Below are 19,276 nucleotides of genomic sequence, written 5' to 3'. Positions count from 1 at the left end.
CGCCCACCCGCGCCAGGTGGTGACCTCCCCCGCCGCACGGCCGCGCGCGTCTGCGCACGCGCCACTTGCCCTCCCTCCCTCTCCCCCGCCGCGCCGCACCTGGGCGGAGAGCCCCGCCCCTCCGGCCCGGGGAGGGCGCCCGGCGCGCGGGAGTTCGCGGCCCGCGCCTGGGGAAGGGCGCCCGGCCGCCAAGGGCGGCCCGCAGCGGGACGGGGCGGGGCGGGGCCGCCCCCGGACTGGCCAATGGGCGGCGGGCGGCGCCGGGTCCGGCGGTTCGAAAGGGAAGGCCGCGAAAGGGCGGGAGGGACGGAGGGAGGGCAGGAAGCCTTCGGCCGGCCCTCGTGGCTCTGCCCCATCTGCAAACCCCAACCCGAGGTGCCTCCATCGCCCGGGGCTGGGGCTGGGGCTGGGGCGGCCCTAGGGCGGCCACGAGGTCGCAGGCACCCCCCAGCGATGCGCGGGCCCGTCGGGGAGGTCGCCCTAGGCTTGCACTTGAGGTGGGGGAGAGCGCGAGCAAGCCCTCTCCCTGCTCCCGCTCCCCAAATCGAGCTCCAGCCCCCATCTTGGCAAAGTCGAAGGGAAAGCATCTCCCTTGGGAGGCAGTTACTGATACGATCTTTATTCATTTCATAGGTCATAGACAACACCCTACCCCCCAAAGCACCCCCCTCTGTCCCCCACACTCGGGATCCAGATCCGGCTTCATTTCTTGTTGGCCTGGGCAGTCCCAATAACGCACTGGTTCACCTGCGGGCAGAAGGGCGAACACAGGTTGCGGAGCAAGCAAAGGCGTGCTCGCGTGCCTACCCCATGCTGCAAAGCCACGTTTCCCTTAAACGGCCTCCCCGTCTTAGGGGTGCTGCTCCGAGAGCACTGAGACAAGGGCTGGATTCGGGGTGGTTTCAGTTACAGCGAGTTCTCGCGCCTGGAATCTGTGGGGAAGGAAGCACGCCCCACCCAGGAGCAGAGGCGGCTCCATTTTCGGCAAAGCCTCGCCACCTAATGCGCCACATGGAGAACAGCCAAGGCGCCCTGGAAGATGAATGGGTCCAGCCCCATCCAGAACGAAGACTACCGGCTCAGGATAGGAGCCAACTTGAAGGGGATCCCAATAGTCAAAGACCGTGCCATTGGAACACTGACGAGTGATCAGACAAAACACTCGCAGAGGTCAAAATGAACTTTGAAAGTTGCTAGGATAAGAGAACTCAAAAGAATAAGAATGCAGCAAGGAGGGGCTATTTCACTAGGTGACAGTACAGCAGGTACAGCATTTGCCTTGCATATAGCCAACCCACCTTCGGTCCCTGGCATACCATACGATCCCCTTAAGCCTACCAGGAATGATCCCTTAGCTCAGAGCCAGGAATAAGTTCTGAGCACCAACAGGTGTGAGTCCCCCACCAAAAACAACAAACCATGATCACCCTCATCCGTGATCCCAAGCACCACCTTGTCCCCTAAGCACTTCTAGGAGCAACCCTTGAAGGTACAGTAATACCATCATTATGGCTCCAACTTCACCCCATTCCTCCCACCATGTGGAGCAATTAAAATATTAAGTACCAGCATTTCACTCGGCAATTGCCCACATCCCACTTTGGGGCATATCATTCCCACATCCCACTTTGGGGCATATCATTCTTTTCTTTTACTTAGTGGCATCTAGTCCTTTCTCATACTTCCAAAATACAAGTGTTTTACTTCACATAATAAGTAACTACTGGGGCCGGGTGGTGGCACTAGAGGTAAGGTGCCTGCCTTGCCTGCGCTAGCCTAGGACGGACCGAGGTTCGATCCCCCCGGCGTCCCATATGGTCCCCCAAGCCAGGAGCGACTTCTGAGCGCATAGCCAGGAGTAACCCCTGAGCATAACTGGGTGTGGCCCAAAAACCAAAAAAAAAAAAAAAAAAATAAGTAACTACTACATGCTTCCTAATATGATGCAATAGGAATTATAATGCTAATGCATTATCTAAATTTTCCTGCCAAATTTAAAATAAATTCAAAACTGACCAAGACCAGATAACAAAAATGCTAAGAGAAAATCAAAAGATATTTCAACCAAACAAAATGGGCACCTTATATTTATTCTACTTTGCTAAACTGGGTACTAGAACCTGTCAGAGTTCATCTTGTTGTTAGTGATGCTGCTATGACTTTTAAATGAACTTGCGAGGTCTCAAGAGAAATTCTAATCAAAACAGAAGACCAAGGGCCAGAGCAATAGCACAGAGGTAGGGCATTGGCCTTGCATGCGGCCGACCTGGATTTGACCTCTAGCTTCCTACATGGTCCCCAGAGCCTGCCAGGAGTAATTTCTGAATGCAGAATCAGGAGTAATGCCTGAGCACCACCGGTGTGGCCCAAATAAAAAATAAAACAAAACCAGAACAGCGCTAAGGTGGCTAGCACACCTCCTCCATGTAGCTTCCAATAGTGATTGGGGGGACATTTGTTAAGAGACTGGAATAAAGCCAGAATCATCATAGGGCTATAACCTTTGAAAAAGGACCAATTATGAGGTGGAGGGATTTCCTATAAAACAGACAAAATGTTCTGAGGGAGCCAGGGCGATGGCTCAGAGGGCTGGGGTGCATGCCAAAGCCTGCAGAGGTCCAGGGTTCCAGCTCTCTAATGCATAGTCCCTTAAGCACAATGTGGCTTTCCCCATGTGAGTATCGAGCCAGGCATAGAAGATGGGAGAATGGGCCCGGAGAGATAGCACAGCGGCGTTTGCCTTGCAAGCAGCCGATCCAGGACCAAAGGTGGTTGGTTCGAATCCCGGTGTCCCATATGGTCCCCCGTGCCTGCCAGGAGCTATTTCTGAGCAGACAGCCAGGAGTAGCCACTGAGCACCGCCGGGTGTGGCCCAAAAACCAAAAAAAAAAAAAAAAAAAAAAAAAAAGAAGATGGGAGAGAGGGCCAGAGAGGTGGCGCTAGAGGTAAGGTGTCTGCCTTGGGAGCACTAGCCTAGTTTGATCCCCCGGAGTCCCATATGGTCCCCTCAAGCCAGGGGCGATTTCTGAGCGCATAGCCAGGAGTAACCCCTGAGCGTCTAATGGGTGTGGCCCAAAAAAACAAACAAAAAAAAATAGAGGATGGGAGAGAAGAGTGAGAGGGAGGGGAAAAAGGAGGGGGGTAAAATCTTTCTTATTTTTTTTTTTTTTTTTTTTTTTTTTTTTTTTTTTGGTTTTTGGGCCACACCTGTTTGACGCTCAGGGGTTACTCCTGGCTATGCGCTCAGAAATCGCCCCTGGCTTGGGGGGACCATATGGGACGCCGGGGGATCGAACCGCGGTCCGTTCCTTGGTAGCGCTTGTAAGGCAGACACCTTACCTCTAGCGCCACCTTCCCGGCCCCAAATCTTTCTTATTTATCCTTAATAGAGAAAGCACAGGTGTCCAAAATAATTGATGGCCATCATCACAGTAGACCCTCTGGAGTCTATAACCTAAATAGACAATATTTTAAAAAGTCTGAAAAATCTTTAGGTCTCCTTTGATCCAGTAATTCCATTTCAAGAAATCTCTCCTTATAGAGTTAGATGTAGTAATTAAACCAATCCCAAATGGTTTATGTACAAAGATTAGTCAACACCCTGGTTTCTAACAGCAAGGGTGGAAACAAACAAAGTGTCCAGCAGAGGGAACTGGTGGATAAATTTTGGTACATGTGAACAACAGCATCCAAGGAGGATGTAAAATAACAGGAGGTTTCCATATTATAGTGAGAAGGTTCTGGGAGTTTTCTTTCTGGGGAGTGAGACAGCAGTGTCTCTCAGGCAGTGCTCAGGGTCCCCGGGGCCACTCCAGGTTAGCCTCAGCCCAGAGCTGTTCTTCTGGCCCAGCAGGGTTGAGGGCTACTAGAGTCCCTCAACAGAGCTTGGAGGACCCCGCACTACTAGCAGTCAAACCCAGGGCCTCCCCTTGCCAGACTTCTGGCTCTGAGTTCCTTCCTGAGCCAGTGACTGTAGGGCTGAGCAGAACATTAACACATAGGAAAGGAGGGAGAGGTCTTTCCTCTTGGGAGGCAGCAAGTACCTACATATGGCTTGTATTTGAAAAAGAGAAAAAAAAAGAAAACAGTGGAAGGATAAAATTATAATAAAAATTATTCTTGGGGGGAGGGGTCAAGATAGAAGTAAAGATAAACATCATGTTATGTATAGTTTTACTTTCCTTTTGGGTTCTGGGCCATACCCAGAGGTACTCAGGCTTAATCCTGGGTCTGAGCTCAAGAAACACTCTGAGCTCTGCAGGGTGCCAGGGATGGAGCCTGGGTCAGCTAGGTATAAGGCAAATATCTTACCAGCTTCTCCTGTCACTCCAGCCCTGTGTGTAATTTTCTATATATTTTAACCACCTACTTTAGTATTTTTTTATCACCCCACCACTGTATTAACTACTTTGTTTGTTTTGGGGCCACACCATGGCAATGTTCATGAGTTACTCCTGGCTCTGCACTCAGGAACTACTGCTGATGCTTGGGGAGCTATCTGGGGTGCTGGAAATTAAATTCAGGTCAGGAGCATGCAAGGCAAGCACCCTACCCATTGTACTATATCTCTGGCCCCTTAAAAGCCTCCAATGGCGGGGCCAGGCACGGTGGCGCTAGAGGTAAGGCGTCTGCCTTTAAAGAGCTAGCCTAGGACAAACTACGGTTCGATCCCCCGATGTCCCATATGGTCCCCCCAAGCTAAGAGCGATTTCTGAGCACATAGCCAGGAGTAACCCCTGAGTGTCAATGGGTTTGGCCCTCCCCACCAAAAAAAGAGCATCCCTACTAAAAAAAAAGTTAAAAATGAAACCCAAGTACCTGACAGTTACAATTCCTCTCTGGATGACTATGGCACCATCCCAAAAGGCAGAGAACCCCAAATCTCAGGGGCTGGGCTAATGGTTTGGGCTTAGTGGTACACATACCTTGGAAGCAAAGCGCAGAGAGTTGAGGGATTCTGAGAAGTTCTCCTCTAGCGGAGAAATGTTCACAAACATGAGCCTATGGAGAGGAGAAAAGGGGCCAAACCCCAACATCAGCATCTAAAACAGAGCCAAGACCATGTCTTCACCATTCTCCCTTTCCCGCTTTTGACCCCAACATCATGGATTCCACCAGACCCCTTCCCTTGTACCCACATCTTAGCACTACCGCCCAGAGAATTTTGCAGCAGGTAGGTGAGCTTGCTGTTCCGGTAAGGCACGTGGGACTCCTAGAGGGTTTAGGGGGGAGAGGGAGGGTAGATGATTAGAACAGGAGTGGATTCCATCTGGCTGGCCGGGCCTCTCCTTCCATTCTTACCTTGTTGCTCAAGGCCATGATGACCAGCCCCAGTGTGGACAGGCTGCTGTTAATGGCCTGAGTCTCCCGAAGGCGCTCCCGCTCCCCAGGGCCCAGGGATATGGCCGGATCTAGCCGCTCGCTCCCCGCCAGGTCCACAAGGCTAAGGGGGGCACCACACTGGAGGCCACGTGCAGCATGCTCCCCAGTGATCTGTAGCTGGAACACACTGTGGCTGCGGGAGGACCGCTCGTTCTGGGCTGTGCGGGCCACGGCCCGGTTCTGGCGGGCCAGCTGGATCAGGGCCTCCACCTGGGGGTGGGGAGCAGCCAGGGACAAAAGGAGGTCGTCAGAATGCTCTGTGAGTCAGCCCTGGGCACCTGCTTCACTAGCCAGTCCAGAAACCAAATTAAGGAAACTGCTCAGACTAAAGAATAAAGCATAAAAACAAGGCGCAATAGGGTGGAGTGAAGTTTTCAGAGAGGGAGCCTCAAGTAAGGCAGAGAACAAGCAAAGCCCAGTAGGGACATGACCAGTAAGCTGAGGCCACCTGAGGCCACGGAGTGAGAGAACCCTCTTCGATGGATCCCCTCCTGTCTACTCTGCTTCCCTTAGACAAATCTACCTGGCACCCCGATAGCCACAACTGGCTGTAGCCCCGTCCCCACAACGCACTCTCTCTCTCCTTCCTCTCCAAGCTCCCTGCTGCCCACCCAGCACCCCCAGGGGCCTAACCTCTCTCTCACAGGAGACTGGGACATAGCGGGCGTTGGTGACCATGAGCTCCTCACTCCCCGGCCCTGTCCGGCGGATCTCGCACTCGCCTGCCTGGCCCTTCCGGCAGCCGGTGGCCAGCAGGTCTCGGACAGTCTCATTGTAGATCTCCACATAGCTTGCCACAAACCTATAGGTCCAGCCCTGGCCACCCATCTCCTGGGCCACAGAGAAGAGGTGCCGCATGGCCCGAGGGATCAGCCCCTCCACCTGGGGGTCTCCCCCAGGGCCCCCCTCCATCGTGAAGGTCTTGCCGCTGCCCGTCTGGCCATAGGCGAAGATGCACACGGGGTAGCCGTCCAGGGCCGACTGGACAAGCATAGCGATCTCCTCAAACACTTCATCCTGCCCACTGCCAGGCGGGAACACCCGGTCGAAGGAGAAGTCATGGCGGGCAATGGGGGCCGGCACCCCACTCAGGGTTGAACGCCGTTCATCCGCCCGGGAGAGGCTCACGCGAGTGGGGGTATCGGAGGGCCCACCAGAGGGGAACTGGAGGAAGCCAGGGAGTGGGGTGAGCTCCCCTGGCAGGACCGGCCGGACCCGGCAGAACACGCGGATGTTGCCTTTGAGCTCCAGCAGCTGGTTGTGTAGCCGCCGGCGCTCCATCTCGAGTGCATGGAGCCGGTTCCCCCGCTCGGTCAGCAAAGCCGCCTGGGCTGCAGTCTCCTGCCGCAGAGATGTCACCTCCGCCTGGCTGCCCAACAGGGCTGCTTCAGATGCCTGCAGCTTCCTCTGCCCGGAACAGAGATGAACAAGAACAAGACAAGCGATGGTAAAGGAGAAGTTGGATGTGAGGATAAGGATAAAGGGTGTGGGGGTGGGATAGGCCCTGCCTCCAAGGAGCTCAATGAGAAGAGGCATTGTGGGGTCAGGCCCCAGGACTTGGGGATTATCTAGAAGGGCATGAGGAAGGGGATACCTAGGTTGACTTCCCAAAGGATAGGAAGTAACGCAAGGGAAGGAGAGTGGGAGAGAAAGTTGGTTCCCTGTTAAGTATATGCAGAATGCCCCTAAGTGAGAAGCGAGTCATTTGAGATATTGTAATTCCACATAATTGGTGCTGATACTGTAATTTCTCCTAATTGGTGCTCAGCAAGGAATCCAAGGAGCCTGAGGGTACGAAGAATGCACCAGGGGATTTTTTTCCCCATGGGGGACTGGGGAGTCGACACCCAGACTGCTGGGAGGGCCCTGGGGGGCTCAAACTCAGAGCCTGGCTCTAACTCTTGAGCTACCTGGAATTTTGATCAGAAAAGTGAGGTGGGAGGAAGAGACGGGTAACAGAGATCCAGGAGGGAGTGATGAGAGTAAGGATGGGCAGGTGTGAGGGTTCCAGTGGGCGGGACCGGAGAAGGGGAGTGGGACCCAAGGGGAGGTGAAAACCCCAGGGCTGTGCCTCTCACCTCCTGCTCGTCCAGCCGAGCGGCCAGTGTGCTCCGCTCCTCCTGCAAGCACCGCTGTTCCTTCTGCAGCTCCTGCACCAGGCGCTCCTGCGTGCCCAGACACTCTTCCAGCTCCAGGACTCGAGCCTTCAGGACCCCCAGCTCCTGCTGGCCCTGTTCTGCCTGGGCTCGCACCTGGGCCAACTCCTCTTCTCGGCTGCTGCGCTCCGTACCCAGGGCTGTGGCCTGCTGCTGAGCATCCCTGAGCTGCTCCCGGAGCTGCTGGTTCTCCTGGTTCAAGGCCTTCATCTTTTCTCGGCAGCCCTTCATCTCTGCATTGAGGTCGCATAGCTGGCCCTTTAAGTCCCAGGCCGGACGCTTGCCGGGTCTCTTCCCTCCTGCTGCAGGAGGGGCGGTAGCTAAAGGATGGGCACAGAGAGGACAAAGGTCGGCAAGTGGGGGGCTCACTCTCCCCTCTCTCTGAGAAGAGCGAGAACAAGGGTTGGCTCCAGGGTACTCACCACCTCCTCACCCCATCCCAGCCTCGCACCCCAGGGTTACATTTGTCACCTACTGCTGGGCTTCTGGGCAGGATCAGCAGGACCCGGCTTCTGAGTCTTTAACACTAGACAACCAGAGCACAAACTTAAAGGATACCACTGGGGTGCTGCCAGCGCCCTCATTTTCCCACACCCCGAACCCATGCTTAGTGCCAGTTCCTAAGAGCAAATTACCTGTGGAACACCGGGGTCCAGTCATCTTCTTTGGGACCTTAGGAGCTGCTGGGAGAGGAAAGAGAAGAGCAGAAAATCACTCTCCCACGGATACCCTCTGCTGGCTGGGCAGTGGGGTGAGAGCAGGAGGGTGATGGTGCTGAGACTCTGGCCAAGGTAGGCTCCTTACAGAGCCCAGGCCTGTGCTTTCCTGAGCAGCACATCCCCAGCCCCATAGAGGTTTCCTTTAAGGATTAGGCCCTATCTAAAACTACTTTTCGGTTCACAACATTTCTCAACAAGCCAAGACACAAACTGGAGCAAGACCAGTACAAAAGGCAGGTGGGGCAGCAATGTTTGTAGAGGGTAGTGCTGTTTGAGTCAAAATATGGGGAAAAAGCATCCTTGTGTCAGCATATCCACAGATTGTTCCTGCAAGGACACAGATGTCCCCACAGAAGAGGGCTGTACCCCACTAGGGAACAGTAAGGGATACATTTCACTGTAGCAAAACTTGTATCTTCAAAATTTTGAACCTAGTACAACATAGGAACTACTCAAACCCAGCTAACATTAAAGATAAGCAAAGCAAAAAGTGAGGGGGCAAAAAGTGAGGGGAAGTGTCCTGGACTCCTGTACCCTGGGGCTCGCTTGCACCAGAAGCCCACCTTGTGTCTGGGGCACTGAGAAGACGGGTGCTTTGGGACGGGACGTGGCCACTTTGGTAGCTGTGTCCAAGCCTCGAATCCTTTTCTGGAGAAAGAAATTGACATGGTCAGTGGTTATTACCTTTCAAATTAGTTCGGTATTTTTTTGTCTGTCTGTCTGTCTGTCTGTCTGTCTGTCTGTCTGTCTGTCTGTCTGTCTGTCTCACACACACACACACACACACACACACACACACACACACACACACACACACACACGCACGCACGCACGCACCTCCCAAACCCAGCTCACCTTCTGAGGCTCCAAGTTATTCTCCATCTGGTTTAGCTTCCTCTTAAGCCGGCTTCCTGAGAGTGGCAGCCGAGAATTGGCCTTGAGCAGGGGTCTCTTCGGGTCTACGTTCCCCTTTACTTCCAACAAAGGTGATCTCTGCTGAGAAAAAGAGGCTCTGAGGACAACAGCAAAGTGGGCGAGGAGAGACCTCAGAGGGCCAGAGCAAATGCTAGGCAGGAAGGAGCCTGTGTTCAATCTCCAGACCTGCACTGCTGGAAGTGACCCCTAGACACAGCTCAGGTATAGCCCAAAACCAGCAAAGAAAGACAACATCCCCGAGTCCTGATGTCCCAAGGATTCCTCCTTTTTGGGTTCTCTAGCTTAATGACCAATACAGCAGGGGTCTAAAACTCGTGGCCTGCAGGCCGTTTGCGGCCCTCCCTACAACATTTTGTGCCCCTGCCCTAGAGGAATCTCTTTTGTTTTGTTTTGTTTTAGTTGTTTGGGTCACACCCTCCAATGTTCAAGGCTTGCTACTGACTTTGCATCCTGTGGCCCCCAGATAAATTGAGTTTGAGACCCCTGCAATACAGCTTCAGCAGCCACAACAAGTACTTCCTGTGCTTCATTCCAGCCAGAAAGAACACAGGCTCTAATGCTGAAGTGGGAAAAAATTCAGGCCAGATAGACTCTTGCCTTGCATGTGGCCAAACCAAGTCTGATCTCCAGCAACACATAAGGTTTTCCAGGAGTGATTCTTGAGTGCAGAGCCATGAATTAGCCCTCAGCTGAATATAAATCAAAATCAAACAAACCAACTGTTTTCTTGAAGGGAAAAGCTGGCTGGATTGGATATTGAGTTTAAGATCCCAGGGGCCGGAGAGATAGCATGGAGGTAAGGAGTTTGCCTTTCATGCGGAAGGTTGGTGGTTCGAATCCCAGCATCCCATATGGTCCCCTGAGCCTGCCAGGAGCGATTTCCGAGCATAGACCAGGAGTAACCCCTGAGCGCTGCTGGATGTAACCCAAAAACCAAAAACCAAAAAAAAAAAGAGGATATTTATACAAGCTGAGAGAAATAGACACTTTTCAAAGATAAAAACTTTTGGGCCACACCCAGTGATGCTCAGGGTTTAATCCTGGCAGTTCTTAGGGGACCATATGGAATGTGGGGGATTGAACTTCATTTCATGCAAGGCAAGTGCCTCATTCACTGTACCATCTTTCTGGCCCCCTGAGTGAGAATGTCCAACACTAAGGGAGAAAGCAGAAGCCAGGTAAGACTGGGCGGGAAGAGACACACCGTATGTTAGAAGCCTTTATTCTCCAAACCCAAGGCTTCACAGATGGGGAACAAGAGTTCTACCCCTGAATCACACCCACGGCCTAGAAACTATTTAAAATGCCTTTTCTGTATCAACTTACTGAATCCTCACAGCAGCCCACTGAAGAAGCACTATTATTAGCATCATTTTGCAGATGAGGGGAAGAGGCCCTGAGAGGTAAAAAGGCTTGTCTAAGGTCATCAGCAAGTAGGGGGGAAAAAAAAGCACCTGTAGGGTTGAAAGCAGACAGACTGGTTCTGAAGGCCTGGGAGTGAGCCCAGACCATTCACTTTCAAACCAGACCAAGAAGCAGGACAGGTCTTGGGCGAGATCATCAGCCCGAATCTATGGCGGAGAGTGAAGAGCTAGACTTGCCTGGGCAAGACCAGCCAGCGCCTTTCGGCTTGGAGATTACCCAAGTACAGAATGACAGGGGGAGCGGGGGAGGGGGAAATGTGTGCTCCATGACCAGCCTCACACAGAGCCCACGGTCTTCCTACCTGGAATGACCAAATTTGGGTTTACTAGGATGAGTGGATGAAGGGGTTCTTAGCACACAAAATTTCCAATGCTTAGACCAAGTCCTTCCTACACAAACCGAGGCACTGGTTACCCTACTCCAAGGCCACCATCAGAAAGGCATTGTGTTCACATCAACATCTGACACACCCCTTCCAACTCCAGGTCGACTTCCAGTCTATATTCACCCAGTACTTATTAAGTGGCCTGTTAGGTGCCAGGAAGTGATCATCAAGATGCTCTTTGGGACAACAGAAATGCTGCTCGAATGAAAGGTGCTCCAGGGAAGGGCAGGTGTCCAGGAGAGACAGGGAGACTGGCAGAGACACTTAGGGTCCTTTCAGGCTGAGTCTTGACAAGAAGCTGGCTCACAATACTTGTGCCCGGGAAGTGCATCAGTGACAGAAAACTAGGAGGTGTGCAGACCAGAAACACAAAGTGGCCGGGTGGGTCAACAGAGAACAGGGGCAGTGCACAGACACCATGCAAGAGGAGGACAGAGACAGAGGAAAAGCCCCAACTTTCGTTGGGGCTTCCCCAAGGTAAGAAGGAACCTGAAGACTTTTAATTAGGGGACTATGACCATATCTGAACAAGTAAACTGTGAGCAATGTGAAGAGTGAAAGGAAGCGGAAGCTGAGGAGGGTCTCAGGCAGAGAAAGAGCAGCGCTCTCTATTCAACAAGGACCTGCTCAGCACTGAGGTTCCTGAGACAACTTCTGTCTGCTGGCACTGTTCTCCGCTCTGGGGGAAACCCTCATTCCCTAGAGCTTGCTCTCCAGGGCAGCTTTTCCAAATGAGGGTACCACAAGAGAATTCAACTCTACAGAAAATGATCTATTTACAGTCAGGGATGTGGCTCAGCGGTACAGAAACTGCCTTGGATATGAAGGCTCTGGCCTTGGCATCCCTGGCAGTGCCAAAACTAAACATCTTTCTCAGATTTCTTAAGTCAATATGTCTATAGTTTCTTTCCATTCATAGGGAATAAGAGACACTAATTCATTTGACTCACAGGCTGTCTAAGATATTAGATATTAGCCCCTCCTTCCAGAGGGGCTGATCTAGTCGATAGAGGGCTATGTAGGAGGCCTTCTGAAAAATACACCAGACATGGAGAATGAAAAGAAGGAACTAGATTTTATGTGTAAAACTAGAATGGCCCAAGTGGGTGCTAGCTTGGGGGAGGACTGCAGAAGGCCAACATAGAGAAATTTAGGCCATCTCCAAAATGACAAAAGGAATAGCTGGCTATTTTTTCCACTCAGGAGTGATTTCAAGTGCAGAGCAGCCATGAGCATCACTGGGTGTGCCCCTCCTCCCAAAAAAAAAGCAAAAATTGGGAGCTGGAGCGAGAGCACAATGGCTGACCCAGAATGTCCTGGGTTTGATCCCTGGTATCCCACTATGATCCCCCAAGCAATTTCTGAGAGCAGAGCCAGGAGTAAACCCTGAGTGCCTATGGGTGTAACCCAAAAACCAAAACCAAAACCAAAGAAACAAAAAGCAAAAAATTATTGTCATTTGGGCATGGAGCACTTTCCCTTTGAGAGCCCTGGCTCTGATCCCAGGCATTGCATAGTCCCCTGAGCACTGCTGAGTGTACCACTAACACACACTTACAGGCAATTGTAAGAAATGAGGAGAGAACAGCAGAAGAACTTAGCTATCCATACAAAAGAAAACATAAACAACCATAAACAATCTGTGGCAACTTGAATAGAATATCATGCTAAGTAAAATAAGTATTAAGTGAAATAAGCCAAAAGTGGGCAAGTGCCAAACCACTCATCTGTAGTACACAGAATGACACAAAACAGAAACACAAGATACCAAAGGTGAGTGAGTCCTGGGCCCTAGATTATAGGAATGAAAAGAGAATGAGAGAAATGGCAGCAAGTAACAGGGCCGGGGGCAGGGTCCCTGGACACAATGGTGGTATAGAGTGAGGCGTATGCATGTATCTAACCGCAGAGCTGTCAATCCTCAGGCATGGGAACCAAACTGCCATGTTCTTAACAATGTGTCTGTTGAGGGCTAAAGATACACGGCCGACCCAGGTATAATCCCTGTCACCCCATCTGGTCCCCCAAACATCACGAAGGATGATCCCTAAGCGTAGAACCAGGAGTAAGCCCTGAGCATCAGCAGGTGTTGACCATAAAAACAAACTTAGGGGATCATATGTGGTGTCAGGGATCCAACCCAGGGCAGGTGTGTGCAAGGCAAGTGTCCTACCCACTGTATTATCTTTCTAACCCCAGAATGTTCTGTATAAAATCCAAAATTTTCTATAAATATATTGTTTTTCTTTTGAGGTAGGAGTAGCTCGCATGTGGCTGACCCCAGCTTGATCCTTGACACTGAATATGGTCCTGCTTGTACTGACAGAGTGATCCCTGAGCAGAACTAGGAGTGAGCTCTGAACATGGCTGGAAATGGCTCAACCCCTCTCCCCTAAAGTATCCAGGGCCAAGGAGATGGGTTAAAATACTGGAAACCATTTTTGCATTCTGGCTCAAGTGCAAGTGCCGGGGCCAGAGAGAAAGGCACATGCAAGGCACATCCCTCCAGCCCCATATACCACCAATTTTCTGCTCCTTATTAGATCATACCTATCAGTATAAAATACATGCTATTATTTCTTTCCTTAGTTGTTTTTTTTGTTTTGGTTTGGTTTGGTTTTTGAGTCACACCCGGCTGCACTCAGGGGTTACTCCTGGCTCTATGCTCAGAAATCACTCCTGGCAGGCTCAGGGTACCATATGGGATGCCCGGATTCGAACCACTGACCTTCTGCATGCATAGCAAACGCCTTACTTCCATGCTATCTCTCTGGCCCCTCCTTAGTTTATTTTTGAGTCACAGATGGCAGTGCTCAGGGGTTACTCCAGGCTCTGTGCTCTCAGAAATTGCTCCTGGCAGGCTGAGGGACCAGATGGGACGCTAGCAATCGAACCTGGTCCGTCATGGGTCGGCAGCATGCAAGGCAAACGTCCTACCTATTGTTCAGGCCCGATGCTATTATTTCTCTGAAGGCAAAAAAAAAAAGTCTGACCCAACTTTTCCTGACAACTATTACAAAGTTTGCTATTGTCTTCAGTGAACAAAAACTCATGGAAGTATTATCTATACAGTATTCACTGTTTCTAAACATTATCCTAAACCCAGTCAGGAGGTCACTGTCAACCATTCCACCAAAATTATTCTCAAGGTCAGTTCTTTATCTTTGGGACTTTCTAAGCAGTCAGCAGCATTTGTTACAATGGAATCGCTCCAATATCTGCCTTAGTACTTTTTCTTTTTTGCTTTTCCAGTGATTTTCCTCTTTTGATTTTTTTTTTTTTTTTTTTTTTTTTTGGTTTTTGGGTCACACCCGGCAGTGCTCAGGGGTTATTCCTGGCTCGAGGCTCAGAAATTGCTCCTGGCAGGCACGAGGGACCATATGGGACGCCGGGATTCGAACCGATGACCTCCTGCATGAAAGGCAAACGCCTTACCTCCATGCTATCTCTCCGGCCCCTGATTTTTTTTCTCTACTTCACAAATCAAACACTCTACCTCTCCAATCTTTAACTGTGGTCTTTTGATTCTCCAGTAGACTCCAGTCTTAAATATCACCTATATGGAGCCAGAGCGAGAGCACAGCGGTCGGGCATTTTGCTTGCATGTGGCCGATCAAGTTCAATAACCGGCATCCCATATGGGTCCCCTGAGCCTTTCAGGAGTGATTTTTGAGCTCAGAGCCAGGAATAACCAGAGCACCATCAGGTGTGGCCCAACACCCCCTCCTAAATGGTGGGGAGAGGGAGGAGAAGGCAGAAGGAAAGGGGGAATGCACAATGGACAGTACTCAGGGACTACTCCTGACTGTTTTGGGGGTCACTCCTGGTAGTGCCTCAAGCACCATATGCAGGGCCAGGACTAAACCACGGTAAGCTGCACATAGGCAAGTTTCTTCACCCTCTGGTCCCTAAATATAAACTCCGAAATTTATATCGTCAGCCCAGATGTCACTCATGAACTTTTATGACAGAACTACCTTTTCAGCATAACTTATCAGACCTCCATGCTGATTTCCTGACATCTGACCACCTTCAAATATGCTCTTCTTGTAGTTTTTCTCTACACAGTTGAACCACCTCATCTTTCAGCTGCTCAGTCCAAATCCCAATGCTCAGTCTTTTACATAATACACCTCCAAGAATATATTCAGAATATGATCCAAGTCCCCACTACCTCTACCCATTTTCTACTTAAAATACAGCACAAAATCTTTTCTCTCTTTGCTAAAACCATTTAGCAATTTCTAGCGATTCCTCCTATTATTAGTCAAGAGTAAAAACTGAAATCCACACAATAGCCTCTCCAAGAACTGACGTCCTTTCCCACAACTTCCCTCTTCCACTCTACCTATCCTCACCCAGGAACTTACTAGGGACTTTGTGCAAAGGATTCCTCTACCAGAGTATCCTTATTTCAATACCTTATGTCAGTGTCCTGCCTATCTTCCTCAACTCTTTATGTCTTTGCTCAACTCTCCTTCTTGATGGAAGGTCCAAAGACGTCCTAGTCCATTATTCTATTCTAAATGGCCTCCTTTCCTACCCCTCTTTTTTTTTTTTTCTTGGGCCACACCTGACTATGCTCAGGGGTTACTCTTGGGCTTTCCACTCTGGAATTACTCCTATTGGTACTGGAGAACCATATAGGATACCGGGAATCGAGGCTCCTGGGTGCAAGAGTGCAAAACAAGTGCCCTACCCACTGTACTGTTGCTCCAGTCTACCCCCTCTTTTAATCTGCTCAGAAAGTTTTCCTTTCTCCCAATCACTCAATAGTTCTATCATTTATGTGCCCATACGCTGGCTCTTTCCCCATAGAATGGCATCTCCATGAAGACAGGAATTTGTTTTCACTGCTTCATCTCAAGAATTGACAACTGTCCCTCATACACAGTAGGTGCTCGGTAAACAGCTGGAGCTTGTAGGTGTCTGGCTATGCGGTGCAAAGCACTAATAAGAAAGTACGTCACCATATGCAAAACCAGGGAGAGAGAATAAAAGGCCCTTTAGTCTGAATTCTTCCCTTTTGACACCTGAAGCAAAAGCAAAAGCAAAAAATACAGAATGTATTTGGCTTCCACACTATTTCCTTTCTTTTGGAGGGGGGTACACCCTGGGACTGTTCCTTGTTTCAGGACCGACGGGATGGAACCTAGACAGTGTGCAAAGGCAAGCTCTTCCTTCCCTGAGATGCTTCCCCTATGTCTCGGGGCCCCCTCAGACCCCGACAGAGCTCATCCTCGAAAAACTCCAATACACCATGCGATCCGGGGTAGGGGAGGGCTGGAGGGTCCAGCCAGACAGCCCGGGGGTGGGGTGGGCTGTAATTCTGCAAAACTTGGGGGCACCAAAGCCAGGCTGGAGGTGGGAGGGACTGTGGAACCCTAGGGTGGAACGAAGGACAGGACAGGCCTAGCTGCTCCTCCGACCTCCGAGGATCGCTCCCTTCCTCTCCACTCCGGCCCTGGAGGCGCAGGGCCCCCCAACTTTGCAGGCAAGGCAGGACCCACGGCTCGCCCGGGGATCGGGACGCATCCACGTCCCAGTAGGCCGCATCTCCGGGCCCGGGGACCCGCGCCGGTCCCTACTCACGTGCGGCTCCATGGCCGAGCTCCGGATCCCGCACAGGTGGAACACGAAGCGGGCGCCGGGGCTCCGCGGCGACCCCCCGCGTTCTCTGTCCTAGCTAGACGCGACGCCCACAAAACAGCGCGGGGCCACCAACAGCCGCCAGCCCGCCCCGCACCGCCGCCGCCACTTTTGAATTCAAACGGCCGTCAAACGCCGCGCAGCAGCCAATCAGCGCCCGCCGCCACCGCCGCCAGCCAATCGCAGCGCCCTGTGCCCCTCGAAGCCCCGCCCCGAAAGGCTGGTAAAGTACAGTTCCGTTCCGGAAGTTGAGCGTCCTACCTGGCTCGGTCGCGCCGCACTTCCGCTCGGCTCCCAGGCCCCGCCCGCTGTGCCCCCCCCCCCCCCAAAAATAATGGTTGGACGGCGACGCACGGACGTCGGCTGGGGGGGGGGGCGGAGATGATGGAGGAGGAAGCGAAGCTACTACGCATGCGCAAACGAGGATCCTGCCCTGCCCGGCGAAGGGTTGGACGAGCGCACCCTAGTGGGCTGTAGTGGAGAATGCAAGTCTGAGTCCCAGCGACAGCGACGACGGGATTGTGTTTGACCCTGGAGGGACTCCCCCACCCCCATGGCCTAATTCAAACTGACCTTGGAAGTAGGAGTGAGCTGGGCGTACTTTGTTGAAGAGAAAGCTTTGTTGCAAGCTTTTAGGGAATAGCCACATTAATGGAAAGAGACATCAGATGCTCGCAATGAAGGAAGGGCATGTTTTGTAAAGATGTCAGTTTATCCCCCCCCAAGGCCTTAGTGTTGGACAAAGGTGCCAATCAATAGTCAGATTGTTCAATGCTTGTCCATGCCAGAGTCTCACCCATTTGCCCAAGTCAGCAGCAGACTGAAAATAGCAGGCCTTGTGAGCCCTTGACCCTCATACCCCAGTTCCCTCCAGATTTCTTACCTAGGAATCCCCTCTTCTACCTGCTGCCTGCATCTCTTCTGGCTTCTGCCCAGCAATTCCCAGGCTTCTCCACAAATGACAGGTCATGCTGTTATGTGACCTTCATTCTGTCTGGAAGGTGTCAAACCCAGTGACTTCTCCCTACAGGGGTGTCTCTTATCTTCTCCCTAGATGGGCTCTCCCTAATTGGTCCCTCTTGGAAGGTGGACTGTGTCAACCCTCCTCTTTGCAAGTGTTTCTCTTCTGCTCCCTTATCTCCTGAGGTTCACCATCCCTGCCTTGTTCCCACGCCCCTGCATCCCAGAGTTGGAAAGCCTGGTTCTCCTCTCCCCAGCTGGGACACAGTGTCACAAACACTTGCACACTCGTTCACTCCCAGTTGACAGACCTGGGTTCCTTGCACTCAAGTTCCTTTCAAAGCCATTCTGAAAAACAAAAGAAGTGTGTTTACATAGTTAACATTCTCTCTCTTTCTTTCCTTTTCTCTTCCTTTTCTAGATAAAAATGTGGATAACTGAGGAGGCCTGAGCAGTAGTATAGTGAATAGGGCATGTAAGATAATCACCCTATTCGATGTACTATTGCTTTGGCCAATAGGAGTAATTTTGATTTTCAGACCACATCTGATGATGCTCAGGAATTTACTCCTGGCAGTGCTCAGGGGATCATATACAATTATTTAACCCTGGGCAGCAGCATGCAAAACAAGTACCTTACTCTCTGTACTATATTTTCAGGCTTCATTTGTTTCTTTCTAGTATAGCATCATGATTTCTTTCTTTCTTTCTTCTTTCTTTCTTTCTTTCTTTCTTTCTTTCTTTCTTTCTTTCTTTCTTTCTTTCTTTCTTTCTTTCTTTCTTTCTTCTTTCTTTCTTTCTTTCTTTCCTTCCTTTCTTTCTCTTTCTTTCTTTCTTTCTTTCTTTCTTTCTTTCTTTCTTTCTTTCTTTCTTTCTTTCTTTCTTTCTTTTTTTTTTTTTTTTTGTGGTTTTTGGGTCACACCCGGCAGTGCTCAGGGGTTATTCCTGGCTCCAGGCTCAGAAATTGCTCCTGGCAGGCACGGGAGGACCATATATGGGACGCCGGGATTCGAACCGATGACCTCCTGCATGAGAGGCAAACGCCTTACCTCCATGCTATCTCTCCGGCCCCTCTTTCTTTCTTTCTTTCTTTCTTTCTTTCTTTCTTTCTTTCTTTCTTTCTTTCTTTCTTTCTTTCTTTCTTTCTTTCTTTCTTTCTTTCTTTTCTTTTTTCTTTTTTTTTTTTGCCACACTCAGTGGCGCTCAGAGGTTATTTTTTGCTCTATGCTCAAAATCGCTCCTGGAGATAGCACAGCAGCGTTTGCCTTGCAAGCAGCCGATCCAGGACCAAAGGTGGTTGGTTCGAATCTCGGTGTCCCATCTGCTCCCCCGTGCCTGCCAGGAGCTATTTCTGAGCAGACAGCCAGGAGTGACCCCTGAGCACTGCCCGGTGTGGCCCAAAAACCAAAAAAAAAAAAAAAAGAAATCGCTCCTGGCAGGCTTGGGGGACCACATGGGTTGCCACGGATCGAACCCGGGTCTGTCCTGGGTTGGCATTGTGCAAAGCAAACACCCTACTGTTGTGCTCTCACTCTGGCTCCCAGCATCATGATTTCATTTCTGATGGCATTCATGTCTAGGCATACAATGTCACTACTCCACACTTCCCACAGAAGTGACAATCCTCTCTACCTCTGCCCCTAGGTCCCTCCTCCTTTCTCTCT

General features: G+C 51.0%; 1 protein-coding gene across 1 annotated transcript; it reads right to left on the bottom strand.

Annotated features, from left to right (window-relative positions):
* Positions 1 to 677: 677 nt before the first annotated feature.
* Positions 678 to 16,725, bottom strand: KIFC1 (kinesin family member C1). The gene is made up of 11 exons (XM_049764725.1): positions 16,596 to 16,725; positions 9,113 to 9,250; positions 8,821 to 8,905; positions 8,174 to 8,221; positions 8,014 to 8,064; positions 7,461 to 7,858; positions 6,016 to 6,789; positions 5,302 to 5,592; positions 5,139 to 5,212; positions 4,926 to 5,001; positions 678 to 747 (listed from the first exon to the last, which is right to left on the bottom strand). Exons 1-11 carry the CDS (start codon positions 16,605 to 16,607, stop codon positions 703 to 705), a joined length of 1,992 nt encoding a protein of 663 aa, XP_049620682.1. The 5' UTR covers positions 16,608 to 16,725; the 3' UTR covers positions 678 to 702.
* Between the last annotated feature and the right edge of the window lie 2,551 nt (positions 16,726 to 19,276).

The sequence above is a fragment of the Suncus etruscus genome, chromosome 18 (genome assembly GCF_024139225.1).
Source record: "Suncus etruscus isolate mSunEtr1 chromosome 18, mSunEtr1.pri.cur, whole genome shotgun sequence".
NCBI classification, from domain to species: Eukaryota; Metazoa; Chordata; class Mammalia; order Eulipotyphla; family Soricidae; genus Suncus; species Suncus etruscus.
The sequence above is the reverse complement of the archived record's forward strand: the minus strand, read 5'-3'. Positions and strand labels throughout refer to the sequence as shown.

Bases quoted from the DNA above. Each gene is read 5' to 3' on its own strand.
- KIFC1 (XM_049764725.1), bottom strand. The intron at 8,906-9,112 runs GTGAGCTGGGTT...TTCTTTCTCCAG, and splicing joins ATAACTTGGAGCCTCAGAAG to AAAAGGATTCGAGGCTTGGA. The intron at 6,790-7,460 runs GTGAGAGGCACA...TGTTCCGGGCAG, and splicing joins CTCGGCTGGACGAGCAGGAG to AGGAAGCTGCAGGCATCTGA.